Source organism: Protopterus annectens, chromosome 10.part0, assembly GCF_019279795.1.
Source record: "Protopterus annectens isolate FY-2018-M chromosome 10.part0, PAN1.0, whole genome shotgun sequence".
Classification (NCBI taxonomy): domain Eukaryota; kingdom Metazoa; phylum Chordata; order Ceratodontiformes; family Protopteridae; genus Protopterus; species Protopterus annectens.
The window spans coordinates 1,652,118,276-1,652,144,467 of NC_056744.1; the positions used below are offsets into that span (position 1 = coordinate 1,652,118,276).

Sequence of the window (26,192 nt, forward strand, 5' to 3'; positions counted from 1 at the left end):
ATGCAAATGAGCACACTTGCATTCATGCATTTGGATTTTCCTGTGTCTCTGGTTTATTGTATTTTTGTTTTATTTTATTCACATGTCTCTGTGTTATTAATTTCTGTGCAAATGTTTGCTAGGAATACCACATGTACGCATTTATTTTTTAAATGGAACAGGCACTCATTATGGGATAATACTAAGCAAACTGTGAGGGTGTTGCCACTTTAAATGGAGGCGGTGACTTTCCCCAAACATTCTACTTCCTGTTCTCTGAGAATGAAACTAAAAAAGAAAAAAAAAATCATAATGTCTGTTGTCAGTCAGGAGCATGTGGGGGTAGAGGTTGTACATGCAGTTTATTTGTACACTGATTCTGTATCGTGGATACCAGCTTTGCAGGCCCTTTGTTAGCAGAGTTTGATAGAAAAACACAAAACCTTCCAGTCTGCCTTGTTGACAGGAACTTCCTACCAAAAGGTACACAGCGAATCAACTAAAACCTTCCTATCCATTGTGTAGAGAAGAGCTTCTGTGAATCCTGAACTGACTGAAATGATTCCAAGATCCAAGAAATTGAAGTTAGAGGATCTAAACCAGGAAACAGACTGCAGGGAGAAAGCAGAGATGCTAAAAATGTGTGTTACAAATGTGGGAACGGAGCAGTGCTGTGGGGAACACAGACGGAGACTGGAGTTGTTCTGTCAGGAGGATGAGACATTTATCTGTACAATGTGTGTTCCCAGACATTCCAGGCACAGTTTTGTGTTCCTGCATGAGGCAATCAGCGGGTATAAGGTAAGAAACACTGCCTGATAAGTAACATTAAGTAACTTGTTTATGGTATGTTTTCTGAAATGTCATACTTGGAAGTGGGTAAGACTTAAAGCTCTTTTGTGACTAGTGACTGTGTGCCAGAAATAACAAAATACTAATAATACATATCTGGGAACACAAAGTATGTTTTATGATGTATTTCTTCCAAATGGTGAACAAAATTCTCATGCTATGAGAAGAGAGAAAGGGTAGGGAGTGAAGTGAGAGGGAGAAAATGCTATTCCCAGTACAGAAGATTGCAGTTGTTTCACTGGTAACATAGACAGTGGGAAAATGCAGGAGTTGTGTTACTAAAATTAAATTGACTGGTATATAACTGTCCCAACATAACTATGATTAATTATAGAAAACATTAAACAGACAAATCTGATGCTTTTATTATACTCCACAGTTGTGTTTTTTTAACAAAGTGTAATTCACACAGGAAAATCATGATTATTTTTACTCTATGTTAAATGTAAACAACATTGCATCCTCTGGCTGGAACATGAAGAAAAAAAATTACATATCAGATTTAAAACAAATAAATTAAATAATTAATCATTTAATCTTGCAAGAACCATTTTTCAAACAAACTCCTCACTGAGACCTGCTGGTACAGAAGTGTCCTCCTGGCTTTGTATATCTTTCAGCTTATCCCGGTTAGGGGTCGCCACAGCGGAAGTCCAGTCCGCTAATGATTGGCAGTTGATTTTTACGGTGCCGAGTAGCCAGCCCAATGCCCAACCTCCAAAGAAGGCACATCCATTCATGCACGCACCTACCTGCATGTCTTTAGAGGTCATCTGACCGTGGGGAGGACATGCAGACTCCACACAGAAGGCGCTCCAGCCGAGAATCAAACAGGAGAACCTCTTGCTGTGAGGCGACAATGCTAACTGCTGCACCACCGCAAGTGTTCTCCTGGATTTCCTTTTTGGAAATTTAAATCTAATGCTGTTCTTTGACTGGGTAACCAGTGCATTAGAATGGAAATGTGGTGTGAATATGGCCTTCTTAGACTTTAGCAAGGGTTACCACCTTTGTAACAGGTAAACACCTGACAACAACCCTGCCCTTTGCCTCAGTTATTACAGTAAGTGAATGTGCATTGCTTTTGTTTAGAATGAATAGTCATGTTAGAAACAGTACTGAAAACAGTAAATAATATAATAAATGCAAAAGATGAGCAAATAAACATTCTGCACATGCTAACGTTATTTTATGGCATTACTGTTCTGCCAGTTGGTTTATGAAACTATGGAATGGTTTCAGAAAGGCCGCTGCCAGAGGTAAGCATTCACATGGCTGCTACCATTGGTGGAAGAACTTTCTGATTCAGAGACAAGCCCACTGCAGTGATCCTTTGCTGTCTGTAGGAACAGTGTGGGTGACTTTCTCCTTGACTGAGCTGTATGCTAATAAGGCATTCCAGGGGAGCAGACTATTTTGTTTAGCCGTGTGCGTTCCCCTGGAAATGCCTCTGGTAAGGCATTTACTGAATTGCTTGGCTGTGTAAGCTAGCTCAGCCAGCTGAGTTAATTAACATAGCCAAAAGTTTGCATTCACCTATTAATGACAATTGGTAAGACTGCATTTGAGATAAGTGCTGGAAAGTTTAGCAGGCAGGTAGTGGGGTGTGTGTGTGTGTGTGTGTGTGTGTGTGTGTGTGTGTGTGTGTGTGTGTGTGTGTGTGTGTGTGTGTGTGTGTGTGTGTGTGTGTGTGTGTGTGTTTGTCTGCCTGGGTGGTTAGATTAGGGGGGTTAATAAGGGGATAGGCATGGTATGTTTGTCTGTGTGTGTGTGTGTGTGTGTGTGTGTGAAACTGTCATACTTGACTAAAGTGCAAATACTGCAGTGTTGGGGAAAGACACTAGACACCTGGGATGATCTTTAAAATTACTAAAGTTACTAGAAAAGTTAATAGGACAAGATATTTGCAGCACGAAAGATGTATAGATAGGGAGGGGGCCTCAAGACACTAGAGTAATATTTTTTTACCCTCTACCCTTGAACACAGAAAGTAGCCATTCAAGTATATGCGCCAACCCTAAACACCTGGGGGAATGATATAAAGTAACCCATGTTTAAACAAAAAATATATACAAAGAGGAAAAAAGAGCTTCAGAGCTGTATCTTGGGGTACAGAAAGCAGTCTTACTGTAGCAGAACTTTGTCCCATAATAACACTAGGACGAGCCAGACTATTTCAATATTATCCTTAGTCATTTTAACAAGTACACATAATGGGGGAAACTTCTAATTCTATATGTCATATTGAAAGCAACGTGTTAACAAAGCACAGCTTTAATCTCTGTACCAAATGAACACTTAAAAAATGCAACACACCAACCAGAAGAAATAAAACCACTAAAATAGAGAACTCTGGTTAAAAAGTCAGCTTGGGTACACCACCAACCACACGGGGGTAAAAAATAATAAATATCTTAATGAAAGATGTTTTTTATTTGTTTTTAAAGGTAGATTTGACTGTAGTGCCAAACATATTTGGCATACCAAAAATACACAAAGATGTTTTGGATCCTCCTTTCTAGCCCATTGTAGCAGCTGCCGGTTCCAAAACCCACACTTTGGCTCTGTACGTCAGTCACTCTAAAAGGGCTCAGGTCATTCCAATGCTGCATATTAAAAGATTCATGGGATTGTCTTAGTAACATTAAGTAAGACTTTTTCCATGAAGAATGGTACTTGGTTACAATTGACATAATTGTTTTCTTATATACTACATGAGGTGGGATTAGAACTTAAGCACCCAGAGCACTTAAAAGTGGTAAGGTCTCTATGATCTGTAATTTCATGTGCCTTGTTTTGAGAAATAATTGTCTTTTTTGAAGGGAAGTACTAAAACAAAAGCTTTCTAGCAATGTGAACTGTGTATGCACCCCTATATGCTGATATTGTTATGTGCTACTGGGAAAAGAATTATGTTTTGCCCCGCACCTTTGCCAACAAATTTGCAGCCTATTTTAGATACCTTGATGATACTTTTGTCATCTGAAAATGCAGCGAAATTAAACTTAAGGAGTTTATTGATTATTTAAACCGCAGTACCACATTCTTATCCTTCATTTATAGTTTTTCTGCTGACAAGATCAACTATTTGGACATTTTGTTGGAAAAGGATTAGTCACGTAAGAACTTTGTCTAGTCTTTATTGAAAGCCCACATATTCCAACAGTTTTTTTAAACTTTGACAATTGCCATCCGCAAAGGCAAAAGTGCAGTTTAATCAGGTGGCAAGTGGTCCACTTGGCTAGATTGATTTTGGACAGTGCTGACTTGGCTGTCGAATAGGAGAATTTAAATTCCATGTTCCTTGAATGGGGCTATCCGCACTATTTATTAGAAGATGTCCAAGAAATTTGGAGTGGGGGATGTTCCAGATTTCTTCACATTTTGAGTAAAGGGATGCCTAATAATCTTAACTTATTACCACAAGTGATGATAATGGAAAGAAGAGAGAGACTTATATTTTAATACGAATATGATTTTTTTAGGTATTCCCGCTCCAGCGGTGTTATTATGAACTTAGTTAAGACGAACTGGAAAATACGGGTGATTCAGCAATTGCGGAGTTCATAGGTGATGTGCCTCATTTTACTTTTAAGAGGGGAGCAACATTAAAGAAAGAATTGAGGGAACATTGAAACATTATTCCACACCCCATGGCGGCCTCCTAGGTACTAGAAAGTGTGGAGCTCGTCAGCAATGCGGTTTTATACATGAGTGAGATGTTATTGATTTACCCACCATCAACTTTGCTTTTCGGTTTAAGGAAAGCTGCAACTGCAGTACTTCAGGAATCATTTATTTAGCATTTAGTGATGCCTGCTTTGCCTTTTGTGTTGGCAAAACTGAATGCCCCCTCCTTCAGAGAATTTACAAACATCTTTATGATGTTAAAAACAAAATGAAAATGATGCCTTATATAAGCTTAAGACTGCTTGCGCAACACACAGAAAATTTCTATTTTTGTTTTGGAACAAGTACCTTGGAATCCTAGAAGTGGCCCTTGGGGTATTTGGATTGAATACAAAAAAAATTTTATGGCAGTTGTACCTCAGTGCGAGTGATAAGCCTGGTTTCAATGATTGTGTTTCTATTACTAGTGCTTTGAAACATAAAGCAGTTCTTGTATGGTAACCCTTCGCACAGCATGGTCATTTTTATAGAGAATAGGCTAAATTTTTATAGAGAATAGACTCTGTTTATTATGGTTTTGGCTTATCTATCCCACAGTAAATTTTTATTAATTTATTGTTTTGATTATTGGTGTTAAAAATATTTTAATGTTGGCATCGCATTGCTTTATTTATGCAATGCATGCCTGTACCTTTTAACTACAACGGTTCATTAATTAAGGAAAGTGCTTCCTGCCTTTGGTTGTTTAAATAGCTGAATTTTATAATGTTCTGTTTGTTCTGATGAAGTCCCATACTACTAGGGATTAAAGTGCTTAACTATTTTTTATTATATCTTTCATTAAAATATTTATTATTTTTTATCCCTGTGTGGTTGGTGGTGTACCTGAGCTGGCTTTTTAAAAGCAGACCTCTTGCATCCTGATGTATTCTGGAACAGTAACACCTCTGTGAAACTTAAATTTCAATTGGCATAATTGATTGGCTGTAACGGTCTGTGAGTTACTATGGAACTTTCTTTAAAATCAGTGATAGTTGAGAGGGGATGGAATTGCTTACTTGTGAAGGAGTGGATTGATATGCCTGTAAACAGCTCTGCTACAAATTTCTGGACAAAGCTGGGAGGAATGCTAGATGATTCTTCTTCTTATTTCTGCTTTTCCCGGTTAGGGGTTGCCACAGCGGAGCACCTTGTCCGCTCATGATTGGCAGTGGAGTTTTGCAATGTCGAGTTGCCAGCCCAGCACCCAACCTTCCACAGAAGGCACACACACTCACACCTAGGGCCAATTTAGAGTGTCCAGTCCACCTGCAGCAAGTCTTTGGGATGTGGGAGGAAACCGGAGCACCCAGAGGAAACCCACACGACCACAGGGAGGACATGCAGACTCCGCACAGAAGGCACCCCAGCCGAGGATCGAACCGGAGAACCTGTTGCTGTAAAGCGGCAATGCTAGCCACTGCAACACCGTGGCCGTCCGGAGGAATGCTAGATGATGCCAGGGAGAAATTTTAAATATTACTCTTGCTAATATTACGGGCAGCCACAGTGGTACAGCAGTTAGCATTGCTGCCTCACAGCAAGAGGTTCTCTGGTTCAATCTTCAGCTGGGGTGCTTTCTGTGTGGAGTCTACATGTCCTCCCTGTGGTCATGTAGGTTTTCTCTGGGTGCTCCTGTTTCCTCCCACATCCCAAAGACATGCAGGTGGATTGGATACTCTAAAATTGGCCCTAGGCATGAATGCGTGGGTGTGTGTGTGCCTTCCGTGGAAGGTTGGGCACCAGGCTGGCAACTTGACACCGTAAAACTCCACTGCCAATCATGAGTGGACAGGTGATCCACTGTGGTGACCCCTAACCGGGAAAAGCCAAAAGAAGAGGAAGAAGACTCTTGCTAACATTACAACTTAATACAGCTACAGGTCTATCATCACAATACATTTTCTAAATAATAGAAACTCTAATGTCTGTCTTTGTTGAATAACTGTAATTATTTGTTAGTTGCCAGAGGCAGGAAAACAGTGGGAGACTATATCAGGGAAGTTCTGTAATCTGTAGGATGGGTGAGAGGTATGGTGATGTGTCTGAATATGCACACCTGTCTGACAGAGTGATTGAGGGGGGTGCCTTTGCAATGTGACGTAGTGGCCACCAGAGGTGATTAATTCAGGAAAGGGCTGATTGCCACTAGTGGTAACACCTTGTGATTCAGAGACTTGCAAATTAACCAGTAATGAAGTCTTTCCTCATTGTGGCTAAAATGTCTCTGAATTTTTCCACAGTCATAGAAACATCACTTTATATCTACAGCTTTTAACTACGGAGGTGAATGGGATTCTTTCTGAATCCCATGGTATTACACTACATCAGCATACATGTTTAAAAAATTACAGTGAGGAAGTTAAAACAAGAGCAAGTGTGAATGATATTTATACTGTAGACTACTTCCTGCTTTGTATTTTAGAATTTTCCTGAATCTAGTTTTTGTTCATCTCCACAAAATTTTTTATTTCTGCTCCCTTAAAAATACTAAAAACAATCACCTGACTCACTCACGCAAATTAAGCTCAACGCATCAGTTTACCCTGGAATCAACGAGCACATTTCTATTAAACCCATATTAGACAACATAAGGTAGAAGATCTAGAAGGTTTAGGGTAGAGCATTTTGGGGTGTACTATGCACTTGGAATACGATGTCATCTGGTTTTATTGTACCCCTATAATGATGTATGGAGGATGTTGTTGTTTGTTTATTTTTATGAACACATGTTTATGAACATATATTTTTTTAAAAACAAATTTTTTTAAAACAATTTAAGGTTATTAATTATATGTCTTTTAATTGCACAGTTTCCAAACTGCAGAATATGTAAATAGGTAGATGTGTTGGAGAGAATGCATATAATTTGTAGGAAGGAACGAGTATTTAGCACTAGCACTTTAAATTTTAAATGGTGTGAGTCAGGTGATTGTTTTTAGTATTTTTAAGGGAGCAGGAGTCAAGCATTAGTGTTCTGATGAAGTCTTTTGCAAGATGAAAGCGCTCAACAGATTTTGTGAATAAACTTGTAGTATTTAACTTTGGATTGGAGTCATGCTGGTGCTTACTACTGTGTTGCTGGGACAGCTTGTGGTGTTTCTTTCTTTTACCTAGTTGACTGGTCTCAGACTTTTCAAGATGTACTTGACTAAACCTTTGACTGTGCTGGAAAGACTGCAGCATCTCCTCACTATGAAATCGAGGGTATGTATTCCTTGTGCTGAACAGACTGCCTTAAAGCACTTTCTCTTTTCTCTGTATCCTACTGAATCCTGAGGTGGATCTCTGTTGGATCCTCTGAGCTTTGCATTATGTTAACTTTAACTTTATGTGAGTTGCCTTTATGTGAAAACTATTTTGTTACACAAAATTGTCTGGTAGCTAAGTACAGGTCAGTACTGAATGAAGCAATTAAGTGTATGTATTTGCAAGAAGACACCATTAACCATATTAGTGAAAAACTAATAGTCCATATAATTGTCCAAGCAGAGTATCCCTTGGGTAGGGACATGGGCTGCCAAGTGTCCATGGAGTCCTTACCCATCAGGTGATCCTATTTCTGATTACGACTGCACTATACAGGGAACTGTGTTTACAGTTTTTGCTTCTCAGTGTTTGTCCCTTTGACCACTCCCATTCTCAGGTTTTAACCCTCTACTGTCATTTAAGCATGGGATTAAAGGATGTGTTCAGTTTGTATATATAAGATTCATAAATACCATAGGAAAAAGAACCTTTTCTAGAACAGGATCTGCTATTTCAATTTACAGTCCTTCAAGGGATCATTATGTGATCCTTTACATAATGTAGCTGAATATGTTTTCATGGTGGAGGTGAAACCAGTTATTTACTACAGTATAAGTGTATTGTGTACAATTGCTTGCCATTTTTTACTAAAGTGTTTGTGAATTGTCCCATATGTTTTATGCGACCACTTTATTTCCATCGTTGTCTAGTAACTAGCTGTCTGTATGCACTATTTCTAAAGCTCCTAATATTGTATTGCAATCTAAAGCTTAACTCCTGTTGTTAATGAAAATGGTTAGCAATTTTTTAATAAATTAAATTAGCATACTATTTTTTTTCAGTCCACTTTCTTGTTTGTGTGGATTAATTATGTTTTTTTACCCACAGGACAAACTGAAAATTGCTCTAACATCTCTAGAGTCTAGAGTAAAACATTTAAAACATTTGCAAATCAAAAAGGAGAAGGAAACTGCCCACATACAGGTATGGAGACTTTGTTTAGTTATAAAAGTCTTGAATATAAAGAACGATGAATGAATAAGGACATCAGTTATATAGTTTAGATGACTATCTTGTTAATTTTTAAAACAAAGTTTATGCCATGTATGTTTTTCTGGTTGCTGATGATCAAAGTTTGAGAAGACTATTGACTATACTATGGCCTTTTGTCTTGACAGCTGGACAGTAATGAAGAGTAGAATTGTTCTGAAATGTTTAAGAAGCAAGTATAGTATACTCTTACTAAGCCATCCAACATCTCAGAAGCACTGCTTAAGGTTTATTTCATCATTTTATGGGTTCATAGGTAAGTACCTGGTGATCAGTCTGGAGACCATTTCAAGACTAGTCAAAAACACTCTTCAAAAATTCCCTTAATCATCAATGAGGGTAAGACAAGACAGACTAGAGGAGAATTTGAGTCTGTCCATCAGTTTATCTAGGTTTGCCTTGAAGGTGTCAAGGGTACTCCTCTGTTTGACATGCAGTCGAAGTTTGTTCCAGAGGTGAGGAATTTGTTGGGATATGAATCCATCATGCCATGTGTTATTTACCTATTGATGAAGCTTTAGTTCCTTTAACCAAGTATTTGAGGTACAATTAGTTCTGCAGTGGAATAGGAGGTGAAATATGGTTGGATCTTTCTTGCCTCAAAAGGCTAAACATAAATCTCCATGGTGCAGTCTGTAAGAGACTGAGTACAGTGAAAGGGTTGCCAGTCTCTTCTGATAACTAAGATTTTTAAGGCCATTGATCTTACTTATGAATCTCTGAGTCTCTCAGACTGTGTGATATGTTTAGACAAATAACATGCCAAAATGTGCTTTATATTCAATAACTGGTCTGATAAGATACAAGTAAGGGGAATTAAGATGTATCTGGTTCTAGTGGAGATATCCTTGGAAATTAGATGAGCCAGATATGACTTTCTGAACTATTGTGGAGACATGATGTTCAGATGGTAAGGAAATATCAACAAGTGTGCCTAGATCCCTTACAACTGTGTCTGATTGGAGAGGTCATTTCTTGTATGGTTTGTGAAACTGTTCTGTTTACCAAAATTAATTATGCTACATTTTTTACATTTAATTTGAGACAATTACCAGTTGTTGACCTTGTTTAGCCCATATTGTAGCAACTGTGAGTCTGTTGAAGATGTAATAACAACACCACCCAGTTTACAGTTGTGTACAAACTTAGTTAACCATAGGCCAGAAGTTGTGACCTGAAGGCCTGCAAAATTTATGCCCAATAGGACATGACACAAAACTGAGCCCTGTGTTGTACCACTGCTGACTGTTTTTACTTTCAGAAGTGGCACCTGTGACTCTAACAACATGGGTTCTACCAGATGACCAGTTAACAATCCTCCTCACAGTATAAGGATTTGTACTCAAATTTAAAAGTCTGTCAGTAATGTCTGCCTGGGGAATAATGTCAAAGGCCATGGCCTTGATATGCTGTAGGCAGTGCATAACTACTATCCACTGCTTTGGTTATTTTTACAAAAAAATTGATGAGGTTATAGATGTCCAGATTAATGTATTTTTACTTTGTTTGACCTTGGCTTGTACAAGGGAATTCATACACTTAATTAACAGTATGATCCACAGAGCCCATTCTGTGTTGTTGCAACAGGGCCGGCCTTATCAAGTATGGGGATCTGGTTATGACATTTGGGAAGCCCCAAGCCACATCTCTGATCATTGAGTAACCAACCCCTCCAGCTATTCTATGAACTTCTCCATTGATATGTGGAGATTTTGCAGCTGCTATATAAAATATCTTGATGGAATATTGCAGTAACAGTACAACTGTTCATAGGATGGGGCTTCATAGATGACATGTTGAAATTGTTTGGCCTCTCTGGTGCAGTTGGATAAAGCTCTAACTGTGATTTATGCAACCCAGGGTTGAGTAGTAATCTGAGTGCCACTGGAACCCAATGGGGCAGTGACAGTGAGTGGCTAGTATTGTCTTACCCATCCTTTGAGGAAGGAAGCAGCCTGATGCACATCAGTTGTGATGCTTGGCACTGGTGAGATAAACTGCACCAGGTACCTGTGGTCAAACTGCATTCATAGAACTGCAAAACAACACTTGTGCTGTAGCCAGCATTTGTGAAGGCATACATGCATTATGTGTTTGGAGTTCCTGTCCTCCCTGTGCCAGCATGTGTGGAGGCATACATGCATTATGTGTTTGGAGTTACTGTCCTTCCTATGCCAGCATGCATAGCAAGATGCCCAGGGGAGTACATATTAGCCTGATTTAAGCAAAATCCTTTGGGAAGTAATGTGGATGTTAGCAAACCAGGAAGCTAAGCCATCATTCACACGTCCATTTCTAGTGACAGGTCTTCATTCCTGGTCCCCCAAACAAGGACAGGTGGCACTCATTTGGTAAAATAACCAGGGTACTTATACCTTTGTACTGAGGGATCTACTCAGTCAGTGTAAGTGAACAGTCTCAGTACTACAAGAAGCCAAATAAAGCATTTGTCTGTGATAAAGTTGAATTACACTGCGGTACTGGTTAAAGATGTGTGTGTGTGTGTGTGTGTGTGTGTGTGTGTGTATGTATGTATGTATGTATGTGTATATACATATATATATATATATATATATATATATATATATATATATATATATAATATATGCAAATGACCTATGAAGAACATACCAGTGTTTCAGCTACATGGCTTCTTAATGGCCATGACTTATTTAAGTTTTTTATGATAAAATTCAGACCTATAAAGCCAAATCCCACTAGCTGTAGACAGGCCATGTTTCAAAGTTCAGACCTATAAAGCCAAATCCCACTAACTGTAGACATGCCATGTTTCAGCAACATTCTTAAAAGAATTATGTTACCCAAAATTTATAGATGTTGTGCATTATATTTTTTCTGTCTTGATCCACTTCCCATATGCATGGTATAGTTGTATTGTTTTAAGCAGCATACCAAACACTCTTGTCTTATTTAGAAATGTTATCACTGTTCTATTAAAAGTCGGCTGCAGTGGTGCAGCAGTTAGCATTGTCGCCTCACAGCAAGAGGTTCTCTGGTTTGATTCTCGGCTGGAGCGCCTTCTCTACAGAGTCTGCATGCCCTCTCTCTGGTCGAGTGAACTTTAAAGACATGCAGGTAGATGTGTGTGTGTGCATGCATGTGCCTTCTGTGAAGGTTGGGCACCGGGCTGGCAACTTGACACTGTAACAACACCACTGCCAATCAATCTGTGGACCGGTGATCTGCTGTGGCAACCCCTAACCAGGAAGTACCAAAATACATTGCTTAATGTTTTATTTAAAGAGGATTAGTTGAAATGTTGCATTGTGGAAAAACACTTGTTTATGGCTTCTAAGCACATAATAAGTAAAGCATTCCTACTTTGTAGTTGAACTGTTTAAGTCTGCCTTTCCTTTTCAGTTAGCTTTCACCACAAGTATTATAATCAGACCTATTTATCCTTGGGATGCAAGTCAATGCTGATAACAGAAGTCTGTGACTGACTGCAAACTTGGAGCAGTCATGAACTCTCCAGCTGACTTCCCGACTGTCCATGAGGGCATAACTTATACCAACACTCCAGCTGACTCCCAGATTCTCTATGATGGCATAACTTATACCAACAGGTGGTGCCTAGACTACGGCCTTAAGTTAAGCAACAAGTGATGTAGTAGTAGTAGTAGTAGTATATCTTGCTGGCAGACATAAGTACAAGTGCACCTATCGCATTTCCTTTGAATGTTGACACTGTGATTTTTATGTTCACTATGAATTTCACTATCATTAGGAAATCCTGTTATCTAGCTAGGCTGATTACCAGAGGTACATCTTCCAGATCAAAGGAAGTTATCATCCTTCTGTATTCTTCCCTTATCCAACCCATAATAGGAATAACACGACTTTTCAAGATGTACTTGACTAAACCTATGACTCTGCTGGAAAGACTGCAGCGTCTCCTCACTATGAAATCAAGGGTATGTATTCCTTGTGCTGAACAGACTGCCTTAAAGCATTTTCTCTTTTCTCTGTATCCTACTGAATCCTGAGGTGGATCTCTGTTGGATCCTCTGAGCTTTGCATTATGTTAACTTTAACTTTATGTGAGTTGCCTTTATGTGAAAACTATTTTGTTACACAAAATTGTCTGGTTGCTAAGTACAGGTCAGTACTGAATGAAGCAATTAAGTGTATGTATTTGCAAGAAGACACCATTAACCATATTAGTGAAAAACTAATAGTCCATATAATTGTCCAAGCAGAGTATCCCTTGAGTAGGGACATGGGCTGCCAAATGTCCATGTAGTCCTTACATATCAGGTGATCCTATTTCTGATTACGACTGCACTATACAGGGAACTGTGTTTACAGTTTTTGCTTGTCAGTGTTTTTCCCTTTTTGTTTTAGTTGCATAATGACCACTCCCATTCTCAGGTTTTAACCCTCCACTGTCATTTAAGCATGGGATTAAAGGATGTGTTCAGTTTGTACATATAAGATTCATAAATACCATAGGGAAAAGAGCCTTTTCTAGAACAGGATCTGCTATTTCAATTTGCAGTCCTTCAAGGGATCATTAAGTGATCCTTTACATAATGTAGCTGAATATGTTTTCATGGTGTAGGTGAAACCAGTTATTTACTACAGTATAACTGTATTGTGTACAATTGCTTGCCATTTTTTACTAAAGTGTTTGTGAATTGTCCCATATGTTTTATGCTACCACTTTATTTCCATCGTTGTCTAGTAACTAGCTGTCTGTATGCACTATTTCTAAAGCTCCTAATATTGTATTGCAATCTAAAGCTTAACTCCTGTTGTTAATGAATATGGTTAGCAAGTTTTTAATAAATTAAATTAGCATACTATTTTTTTAAGTCCACTTTCTTGTTTGTGTGGATTAATTATGCTTTTTTACCCACAGGACAAACTGAAAATTGCTCTAACATCTCTAGAGTCTAGAGTAAAACATTTAAAACATTTGCAAATCAAAAAGGAGAAGGAAACTGCACACATACAGGTATGGAGACTTTGTTTAGTTATAAAAGTCTTGAATATAAAGAATGATGAATGAATAAGGACATCAGTTATATATTTTAGATGACTATCTTGTTAATTTTTAAAGCAAAGTTTATGCCATGTATGTTTTTCTGGTTGCTGATGATCAAAGTTTGAGAAGACTATCGACTATCTTATGGCCTTTTGTCTTGACAGCTGTACAGTAATGAAGAGTAGAATTGTTCTGAAATGTTTAAGAAGCAAGTATAGTATACTATTACTAAGCCATCCAACATCTCAGAAGCACTGCTTAAGGTTTATTTCATCATTTTATGGGTTCATAGGTAAGTACCTGGTGATCAGTCTGGAGACCATTTCAAGACTAGTCAAAAATGCTCTTCAAAAATTCCCTTCATCATCAATGAGGGTAAGACAAGATAGACCAGAGGAGAATTTGAATCTGTCCATCAGTTTATCTAGGTTTGCCTTGAAGGTGTCAAGGGTGCTCCTCTGTTTGACATGTAGTCGAAGTTTGTTCCAGAGGTGAGGAATTTGTTGGGATATGAATCAATCACGCCATGTGTTATTTACATATTGATAAAGATTTAGTTCCTTTAACCAAGTATTTGAGGTACAATTAGTTCTGCAGTGGAATAGGAGGTGAAATATGGTTGGATCTTTCTTGCCTCAAAAGGCTAAACATAAATCTCCATGGTGCAGTCTGTAAGAGACTGAGTACAGTGAAAGGGCTGCCAGTCTCTTCTGATAACTAAGATTTTTAAGGCCATTGATCTTACTTATGAATCTCTGAGTCTCTCAGACCGTGTGATATGTTTAGATAAATAACATGCCAAAATGTGCTTTATATTCAATAATTGGTCTGATAAGATACAAGTATGGGGAATTAAGATGTATCTGGTACTAGTGGAGATATCCTTGGAAATTAGATGAGCCAGATATGACTTTCTGAACTATTGTGGAGACATGATGTTCAGATGGTAAGGAAATATCAACAAATGTACCTAGATCCCTTACAACTGTGTCTGATTGGAGAGGTCATTTACCAAAATTAATTATGCTACATTTTTTACATTTAATTTGAGACAATTACCAGTTGTTGACCTCGTTTAGCCCATATTGTAGCAACTGTGAGTCTGTTGAAGATGTAATAACAACACCACCCAGTTTACAGTTGTGTACAAACTTAGTTAACCATAGGCCAGAAGTGGTGGCCTGAAGGCCTGCAAAATTTATGCCCAATAGGACATGACCCAAAACTGAACCCTGTGTTGTACCATTGCTGACTGTTTTTACTTTCAGAAATGGCACCTGTGACTCTAGCAACATGGATTCTACCAGGTGACCTCCTCCTCTCAGTATAAGGATTTGTACTCAAATTTAAAAGTCTGTCAGTAATGCCTGCCTGGGGAATAATGTTAAAGGCTATGGCCTTGATATGCTGTAGGCAGTGCATAACTACTATCCACTGCTTTGGTTATTTTTACAAAAAAATTGATGAGGTTATAGATGTCCAGATTAATGTATTTTTAATTTGTTTGACCTTGGCTTGTACAAGGGAATTCATAACACTTAATTAACGGTATGATCCACAGAGCCCATTCTGTGTTGTTGCAACAGGGCCGGCCTTATCAAGTATGAGGCCTGGTTATGACATTTGGGAAGCCCCAAGCCACATCTCTGATCATTGAGTAACCAACCCCTCCAGCTATTCTATGAACTTCTCTAGTTTTTTGTTTGTTTTTGTGGCTAATTTGGAGTTTATTGTGTTTTGACAACTGACAAAGATTAAAGAAGGATAGCCGGAGTTGAATTTGCAGGACTGTGGGACATCTTTTTCCCCTGGAGTGATAAAGTATCATCTGTGTAGAGGGTAATGGGCCTAATATAGATCTTTGAGGGACATCTGTTTTCAGTTTTCCATTGGTGGACATCTGGTTGTTAAAATAAACTTGAAAGGTGTTGCTGTCAAAATAACTGTGGAACCAGGTAATGACATTTTCTCCCAAACTGAATTTCTGTAACTTAGCAAGCAGAATTTTAGTTCAACAGTTTATGGAACATGGGTCATGTCTACAAAAATATCAGTTGTAAGGAGACAGTCATTTTGGGTTACTATAGATAGTGTCACTTGCTGAGATTATAGTGGTGGTTGTGCTGAAACCATTTCTGAAACCATGCTATCTATCAAGTAAAATCCCAAAGCTGTTAAAGTGTTTAAGCAGCTGTTTATAAAGAAGTTTCTTAAAATATTTTTGCAAGAGAATAAAGAGTAGACTTAGGCCAATACTCTTTATGGGTTTTGGGCTGGGATACCTTAGGAAGAAGTATAATGATGGCCTTTTCAGGACTGGTTGAATAATTCATGTGGTAAGTGAGAATTTATAAGTATAAGTTAGGGGTTCAGCTGTTTTGTCTCCTGCTTTTATATGGAAGTAATAACCATCCTGAAATCCTTTCTTTGTGAAATTCAGATGCTTCTTCTTATGCAAATGTGTCTCCTGCAACATTGCTATTAGCACTCTTCATTTCTTAATATAATTCAATACTCTTTCTTTTTTGTCTGTACCTGTAAGGCTATTTACATTCCAAGATAATATGAACAGAGTAGTCATTATGATAAAAAAATATTGCTCCCACCTATTGTGCATGACAATTCTTTGGAATGTGTTTTTCCAAATTTTGTTTTGCATGCACACACTATTCGTTAGGCTGGTCTTTTATACTTTTCTGTCTTATAATCTCTTTATCAGTCTGCCTCACATATTTCAAGACTTTTTGTGTTAATGAAAACCATTAAACAAAAAGTAAGTACATTTTCAGAAACCCTCCATCCCCTATTATCTCAGAACAAACATACAAAACTGTATACATTTGCAATAAATAAAATGCAACCTTTCAGATAGAGCAGTTGCCACACATTGATGACTGCACCCACAGGCATTACTTAATCTAAAATGAAGGGCACCATGCTAAAGCCTATGTTGCCATGCTCCTACATACACTGATTGTTGTCTGTACTTTTGTTATCTCTGTTTACCCCTTAAAGATAAGAGATATGATTTGTGGCCAGAGACGAGTCTTGTTGATTAAAGGAATATGCTGTAGTGATGGCACCTTCCTGCTGGTGGAAATCTATCTTTGTGGAAAGAAAGCAGTCTCATGTTCCTTTTTATTCTTTTCCCCTGAGAAAAATATGGCTACGTGTTTCTATATCCATAAGCATGGAACCGTTGCAGCAGTAGGTCATATGACTGTTAACAAAGATGCCAGAGACATAGGTGAGACTGGTAGTGTGAGTTATGTCAACATTAGCCAACAGGTCTTTATTACAACACACAGAGTAAAACTGTATAACTGGAATTTTATTTTATAGAATCTGGTATTTGTGCAACAAATGTTAAAGATTATGTTTGAACTTGACAGCAACAGTAAAGAGCAATAGGAGAGCATTTAACAGTAGATTAGTTTTTGGTTTCTAGAACAATGTTTGAAAACTGCAGCTTTTGTTTCTAATGTTGAAACTAGCAAGAAATATTTCCCTTTTTGTTAGACAAAATACAAAGAATAATGTGTTAATGTGTTGCAAATGTGTAGGGAAAGATCACTTTGCTAAGTTATGTAAAGGCGTTTCCAATCTGAGAACTGAAATGCAAATTTTACAAATGTGTATTCCATCATCTAGAATAACTGAGTGTGCCCAGTGTCACTAGGTTAAAATGTTCTATATTTTTAGAAGTGTCAGTAATTCAAGTGCTTATAGGTTTTGGAAGCACAATTTCCTTTACCAAGGGTTCCCTGTGCTATAAACATAAGAATGTTTACAATCAAAAAGTAGATTATTCCTTGCATGTCTGTAAGATCTTTGCTGCATCAAACTGGGAAGATGCCCTATTCTATGTTCTAGGTAAGTTGTGTAACACATCTTGTCTACCTAGCCAGATTGAGTTGAACTCTTCCAATACTTCAAACAAGGCTGTACAAATTATGTCCTGTGGTTGTAACCCCTGGTATGATCAATTTTCCCCATTTTCAAGCACTATGCAAAATGTGGGATGAGGAAAAATTCATATATACATTGTAAAAAATTGATGTACATAAAAGCAAAGGGAGAGCAGTAACCTGATATTCACTACAAGAATGTGCAGTGACAAAGAGCCAAAATCTGGAGAAGGGAGGTGGTATGGAAAATACAGAAGAAAAAAGCTTGAGAAATCAGAATATTCTAGCCTGGCAGGATGGACCAACATCTAAGAGTAAGAAAAAAATAAAAGTAAGAGAGATGCACACTAAGCTGATGCAATTTGAAAGCTTTACAAAGCAAGGAGTATGTGTAATTGTATCTTGACAATTGTACAGGGCAGAAAGCAGAGGAATCTTTGCAGATTGAAAGTGATGCCGGGCAGGAAATTTAAGTGATTTGTAGTACTGAGAAAGCACACCGTATGGAAGTAAGTTTAGGATAAAAAATGTACAAGCTGGGTTGAATTTTGAACTTTCTATCAAGTTAAAAGAAAACCTTATCAAAGGAAAATACTAAGCAATATGTGAGTGTTCAGAGAAAGTAGCTTACGTGTAAGAGATTGCTTCAGTGTGGAATACCTGACTAGAGCTCTAAAGCCATTTTTTTAGAATGTTACAGAAAAATTGGGAATCTTGGAAACAGTTAATTATAAACCGTGGATAAACTATGCTCTGAGATTTCCTTTGTGATGGACATGGAGAAATAAAGGAAACAGAAGAGGCAAATATTCCTAATAACATGGAAGAAAAACAACTTGGATTGTAAAAATGCAATGAAAGAGTGACATGTATTCACCCTGAAAGAGAGGGAGAAGAAATATGTTCAGATATGCCTTTTCAGAGAGGCACCTATGAGAAGTTGGTATGCATCCATTCCGTGGTATCCTTCTGTCCTAGAAAAGGAATAGATTGTGAAGGAGTGTTGATGATTCACCTTTAGGCAGAGGGAGATAAATGTAGAGAAAGCTGGAAAATGGAGAGGATCGTATGTACTGATAGACAAGAGGTTCCTTTTAAAATATTAGCAGTCTGTGCTGGAAGAAAGGGGTTCCAGCATCATGTGGGTGAAGAGAAGGAAACAGAGAAATTAAATGAGGAAGAGACTGAAACAGAAGGAGCCAAAGCTTTCTGATGGTTAGACAGTAAGAAGGATTCTGTTCATTATCAGAAGTGTCCTGTGCTAACAGAGCAGCAAAAACTAAAACTGTAAGAGATGTTACCGTAGGAAATGAAAATGAGGCAAAGAGGTAATGCTGAATGTTGAATGGATGTCAGTGTAGAAATTGAAATGAGCTGATGAGGAATTCTGAAGCCAGAACTGTAAGTGATGTCAGTATTGAAACTTAAGGAAATATTAATGTTCTGGAGCGTTTCTCCCCGGGCCTCCGCTGAAAACAGGATCTGTGGAACCTAGTCGGACTTTCCCGGTCAACAAATGTTAAATAAATAAAATTAATATATTACAGAGACATGCACAGAAGCTTGCAAGAATTATTAGTACAGAAACAGATAAGATGCAGGTAAAAGCAAGGCCCCTGCATGAGGAATGTCAGAACGGAGCAAGTTCAAGACAGTGAGATAAGAAGGAGAGTGCAGAGTTCTGAGCCTATTTCTGCTAAAGTAAAGCAGAAAATACAACTGAAAGCAGACTCTAAGCAACATAAATCTAAGCAGAAATAAGATTTTGGTGGGAATTTACCCTTTGAAGTAAAAGGGAAACACAAGGAAGGAAAGGAAATAAAGACTGGTCTCCACTCAGACTAAGGTAGAGAACCTGGTTTCTGAAGAAAGTGGACTTAACAGTAAGCCATATAAATAATAAAAAAAATAGATGCATGTTAAAAAAGAAGATGCCATGCATACTGGGGTGAGGGGTAAAATCTTCAGAACAATAAGTCAGAATTGGAGTGGATGGAAGAACAGAACACTGAGGATGTCAGAACAATAAGTCAGAATTGGAGTGGATGGAAGAACAGAACAAGGAGGAAGTATAAATGCATAGTGATCCTGCATTATGCAGAGACCAGGTTAACATGGAGAACGCAGAATGATATCTGTGAGGCCAAGCAAGATTGACACAGGCATAGCATTTGCCCTTCACACCAAGTTAAAACTGGTGATTTCATCAGTGCAGTGAACTTACTGGCGGCCGTGAACATGTGATTAAGGCATTAACCTGTAAGCAAACTGTGGTAAGGAGAATATTTACAGAGATTAGCAAAAGTTTTCCATGCATTCTCAATAAGAAACAGGTGTTCAGTGATAAAAGTACGACACAAGATTAAGTGTAGAGGGTATACACTGCATCACCAGGAAAGGAAACATTTTGACAGCTGGTAAGTAAATTTAAGACTTGATAGTAGGGAAGTTACCAACACTTGGGTTATCCTGTTTGATACAAGGAACAGCATATTTAGGTATGGCATAGATAATTTACTCAATGAGTTAAAGGGGGTGACTTTCATAGCATATTATCCAGTAAAAGAGAGACGTTGTTAAGGAACAGGCAGAGTTAAAGTATGAGATAAAAGAGGTGACACCTTTGACAGGATGTAGTAAAATAGAAGTTTCTGTTGGGTAGTAAGAGCAAGGTGATAATGCATTCAGAATACCAGAACCAAGATATAGAGCAGTAAAAGGAAATAATGTAGGAATGGCTTATGGGAGATGTAGTAGAAAAGTGTTATCTGTAGAGAATTTATTGTGCCCCCACAGCTGAATTGTCATGTTGTAGAAGACAGACTACCCTTCCTGAGGAGTGCTAATCCCCTTAAGTGGGAAAGGGGTAGTTGCATGTGCAGCTTGTTGATTCTATAAAAACTGTAGCTTTATAAATTCTTGTGATTTTGCACAATGAAAAATGTGCTAAAATATGTATGTTTCTTTAAATATGTAGTCAGCGTATAATGGTCAGTCAGAGGCACTGAACCTCAGTATAAAAGAGAGTGGCCTGGAAGGTAAAATTGAGTGAGAGAGTTCCTCAGTGGAAGGGCAGTGTGATGAAATGTAGTTCTGGAAGCATGGAGGGGCCCAGTCAGGGCTAATCTGTAGCGCTTCATTTTTAGATTGTAATTAATTATTGGAATTAAGAGTGAGACCTAGGAGAAAGGCCTGAAGATTTTTGGGGGTGAGAGTGGAAGCATGCTGTGGAATACTTGAGCCGGAAGTAGGGCCTTGGAAAGAGGCCTGTATGTGTTGTGATACAATTTTCTATGGAGTGGTAAATTTTGTTGGCTGAACTTTATTTTGAAGATGCTATTTATTTATTTTGTCTGTGTGCTTTTGTGAAAGCAAGCCTTCCATTGTTTGGATATAATGTTAAATATGAGTTTGTGTATGTCAGGACTCTAGTATCTTTATAAATTATACAATATACATAAATATTTTTCCCATGTAAATAACTTGTATATGCCAAAGCCTGTCTTTGTATTGAGTGTATATCCCCTTCCTGCTCCTCCACAGAGCATCCGTGGCTGCTGGTTGTCTTAGCCAGCCATACTGGTGGGTTTTTCGATTCCAGTACCAGATCACCAGTGACACTGGCAGATGCCTTAACTCTGTGTTAGTGGGCTGGTCTGTACTCATTTTGTTTTAGGTTCATAGGTAGGTACTAGGCTATCGGCCCTAGGGCCTATACAAGCCCAGCCAAAAAGGTACCCTGGCTTTTGCCACCCAAGAAAATTATTTTCATGTGCCACTGTCGAGCAGAGCCACAGAAGTGATCCCCAGGGTGAATTTTCCATTTTCCATCCAATCATCAAGATTTTTCTTGAAGAGTGCTAATGAGGAGCTTTGTTTGATATAGATAGGTAGTTTGTTCCAGAGTATGAGAAGTCTCTGGGACAGGAATCTATCCCCCCGGCATATTCTGTTTATTGTGGTGACAAGGTTTAGGTCCCTAAAGTGTGGTAAGTCGGAGGGATTGGGATTTCTTTAAGTGGAGCATGTCCAACAGCTCTGGGTTTGACATAGCTTTGTATGTTAGGCAGAGATCACCTCTGAGTAGGCGATATGCGACGGAGTAAAGCTGGAGTTTTTTGAGGCGGTCTGCATAGGGCATCTGTTTGAGGCCTGTAATCCTCTTTGTGAGGTATTTCTGTGGCCTTTCCAGTTGTTGTAGATGTCTTGTGAGGTACATACCAAAAGGGCCGTTGTACTCTATAATGGATCTAATGAGTGATGAGTAGAGGGGAACAATGACCTTTATTTCTCTGGATGAGAAACCTTTTGTGATGAGGTTTTGTAGAAGGATTTCCTGACTACTGTGGCAGTGTGATTATCAAAGGAGAGACTACTGTCATCCTGTGTTCCAAGGTCTTATAAGGATTTTATAAGGAAAATGCTTGGATACAGATGATATTGTCATGTAGTTGAATTTATCTCACCTCTTTATGTATTCATTGTTTTCCAGGAAGATGTTTTTTGTTTGGAACAATACATTTCACAAGAATTTGCAAAACTGCACCAGTTTCTGCAAGAGAAGGAGCAAAAACTCATCCAGCAGCTTAAGAATGAAGCATCAAACGTTCTGAAAGAAATGGAAGATGATCTTGAATGCACTGAATATGATGCTGTATCCTCCCACGTTGTAGTGTCCAGTCCTGACTCTGATCTCAAGAATAAAGAGGCAGAAGTTCTAAAAGACAAAGACACACATGTACCTATTCAAGCTGATATTACACCCACTAACAAGACACTGTGTGATAATCATTTAGAGATCAGACAACGTAAAGCTGTTGGTTTGCTTACGGTAAGCCTGTTTTCATTACTGATTTTGCAAATGTCTTTTTTTTTGGGGGGGGTGAGAGAAGGGGTGATAGATGAGATAAAGACATTTTTCAGAGAGTATCACATCACCACAGTAAATTTTGCAAAGTCATTTGCGTAAGTGTGAAATAGTTGTTCATATTTTATCATTCGCTCTGAATATATGAAAAAACATTGCATGTATAAATAAATCTGTCTTCAGTTTATGAATCCTTCCATGAATTCTGTGAATTTTTCCAGCTAACAAAAATAATATTCTCCATTATGGTATACATCTGTAACAACTTTAGCATGTGTTTGTCAGTGATTTATTAGTTATTAATTCACACCAGTTAGGCAAAGCACACACCAATGACATGTGATTTAGCAGAAGAAAAACTTGGAGAGAGGGAATACCTCTGAAAAAACACCACATATAGACTCCCAATTCCTTCAGTTTTGTGATTCTGTCCCCTCATTCACCCTAATTTAACATATCTCTGAGGTAGTAGTGACTTAGGTACTAAAGTATTTAACTCAGGGTACAGAGTCATACCCATACCTCAACCTGCAGGCAATGAAAATAGTCACAAAGACCCTTGAAAAGAAAACACATCCATCCAAAAATGTGGACAGGCTGTTGAATACTGGCCAAGGCTTTTGCCACTCCCATAGTGCCTTTCTTAGGCAGGGCTCAAAAAACAAACCCACCACCATAAATAGCACAAGTAACCAAAAACTAAGGGTAATGCTACTCAACGCCAGAAGTCTAAACCTCAAAATGCATGCACTCGAGACACTCCTCAGTATGGAGAACAATGATTTCTGTGCAGTAACAGAAACCTGGTTTAAGGCTCCAGAGAGCACCCCAGCACTACCAGGCTATAACTCATACCATACTTTTTGGCCATATTACTCGGACCGAAGCACAAAAGGGGGGGGTCTATCCATATTCATCAAGGATACCCACACCTCCAGGTTAGTGGCACAGCACAATGCCTCAGAGATCATCCATGTGCAACTAACAAGGGGCAAAACTGCAATTCAAATTGTAGCTTGCTACAGATCACTCACCATGACTCAGGACCCCCATTCCTCATTTCTGGAGACAGTGGAAAATATGAAAGTCCTACCAAACACCCTAATATTGGGTGATTTCAATTACCCAAACATTAACTGGGAGAACTACTCAAGTGCTAAACTCCTTGCCCAACGCTTCCTAGAATTTATAAATTCGAACACCCTGGATCAACTGGTTAACACCCCCACCAAAGGTGACAACATACTGGACCTGGTCATCACCGACATGGGCAACCGGTGTTCTAAAAAGGAGGTCAACCCCTCACTGGTTAGATCAGACCATAGACTAATCACTCTGGATATCCATATTCCGTCCCTACCCCCAATCAAGGAAACCACCGTGAAAAACTTTTCAAAAGCAAACTTCACATTACTTAAGACCGAGGTGGAAAGGTTCTCAGCCCCCATGCTAAAGGACAATGCTGTCCAAGCTGCTGAATCCCTTACAAAGGCACTCTCTGAGCACCTGCAAGAATGGATGAATTGTGCTATCCCAAGCAAAACCAAGCCTCACTCCTCCAAGAAAAGGAAACCAGTCTGGTGGACCCCTGCCATAAACAAACTGTACAATAGAAGGAGGAATCTAGTACAGAAAAGAGTAAAATCCCAAGAAGGAAAGACGTCCCTGATCAGTATCAGCAAGAAACTATGATTCCTCATAAAATCATCCAAGGCTAGCTTTGAAAGAAAAATTGCCAAGGACTCCAGAGATAACCACAAAGCATTCTTTAGCTATGTCAAGAACCTAAGTGGAAACTCTCAGATCTGCTCTGAGTTAGTGCAGAGTGGCACCAAATACACTGAACCAACTGATATTGCCAATATTCTGGCAGACAGGTTTAGTGCAAACTTCACCCCCCTCTGACCCCCTAAAGAGCCCATAACCATACCAGTAGAATGTAGAGCCCTGGCAATCACTGACACACAGGTTAAAACAGCCCTCTCCAAAGCCAAAAACACAGCTTCAATGGGACCAGACAGTGTCCCAGGCTGTGTCTTACACGAACTGCAAAATGAATTAACCCCTCACCTAAACACACTGTTCAAACTTAGCCTCTCTACAGGCTCCATACCCATAGAGTGGCGCACAGCAACAGTTATCCCACTCCACAAAGGTGGAGCCACAACGGACCCCAGGAACTATCGCCCTATATACGCCTGAGTAGCCTGGTCTGCAAGGCTATGGAGCACATCATCATGGAACTCATTAACAGAGGCATTGGGAACCTCCAAACATTGGACCCTACCCATTTTGGCTTTGTTGGACTTCTTTGAGACAGTTATCAAGGTTTTAGACGAAGGAAAGGAGGTCCACACAGCCTACCTAGACCTCGCAAAGGCTTTAGACACCATTCCCCATTCTGGTATTATAGACAATCTCACCAGCCTGAACATAAATCCCTATGTCATGAGATGGGTTGCCAATTTGCTCATGGATAGAACCCACGTGGTGAGAGTTGCAGGCTCTAGGTCCAACTCTATACCGGTTACAAGTGGTGTCCCCCAAGGCTCAGTTCTGGGACCCCTCCTGTTCGGTATATACTTCTCAGAGGTACAGGCAAGCACAGGAGGACTATGGCTGACCAAGTTTGCAGATGACTGCAAACTGGGGGCCATAATTGACTCTCCGGCTGATACAGACATCCCTCAGAAGGGTCTCACTGAGACAGATACCTGGTGTCAAAATCATGGCCTCAAGCTAAATGGCAAAAAGTGCATAGTCATCCCCTTTGGAAAAAGCAAAGTACCCGCGAACTACCTCATATGTGGTAGTCCCCTAAATACAGAAAATGTAATAAGGGATCTGTGGACCCAAGTAGATAACAAAAAAAAAAAAAAACACTGAGCATTGCTATCTCTGCCAACTTTCTTTCTTTATTCAATACATTCTGGTACCTCGGCCTCACAGGTCTTCAATGGAATACCTTCATAAAATCCAAGCAGCTATTTATATTCCATCTCAGCATTAATTCATCTTCACTTAATTAAACAATTTAATCAATTACACAATTATTTACTTTAAATGTTATGCAGCTTAGAATCCAAAGATGTGCCCCCCACGCATTTACAAACTAACATATTATATCATGATTAAATTGAATACATTAACCCAACACAGGGTGAAATTCCCAAATGACATTTTTAAAATAACATTTTTTTCTTCTTAATAAAACAATGCACATTCATATTTTCTCCTATACTTCAATAAAATTTCACAATTAAACACATAAAAAATTAAATATAAAAAATCCATTTCAACCTACCCCCAAGATTCGATTATAAATATCCATGCAAAACTTATAAATTCATTTTATTGAATATAAACTTTTAGTTTTTTATATTTTTATATACTTGCACTAATTTACTTTTAGTATTAAATTAATCATCTTCATTTATTCATCCAATGATTTTTAATTCTTTTTTATATATATGTTTTTTATATAAATATTTATATTACACCCAATACATTCGTTCTGAAATGAACTAACCAGAATCCATTTGAATTGACATTTAGATGCCCCAATCAATGTCCAGATTAAGACCCCTAAGATATAAAGTGCCTAAATATA

The 26,192-nt window shown here is 38.6% G+C and overlaps 1 protein-coding gene across 1 annotated transcript in view; it reads left to right on the forward strand.

Moving 5' to 3' along the window:
• The first annotated feature begins 286 nt into the window (after window positions 1–286).
• Window positions 287–26,192, forward strand: part of LOC122813858 (zinc finger protein 684-like) — a 119,683-nt gene continuing 93,777 nt past the window's right edge. Inside the window, exons 1-3 of the mRNA XM_044086397.1 lie at window positions 287–780; window positions 8,638–8,733; window positions 22,208–22,546. Of these exons, the coding sequence (XP_043942332.1) occupies window positions 538–780; window positions 8,638–8,733; window positions 22,208–22,546 (678 nt within the window). The 5' untranslated portion in view covers window positions 287–537. The remainder of the gene's footprint in view (window positions 781–8,637; window positions 8,734–22,207; window positions 22,547–26,192) is intronic.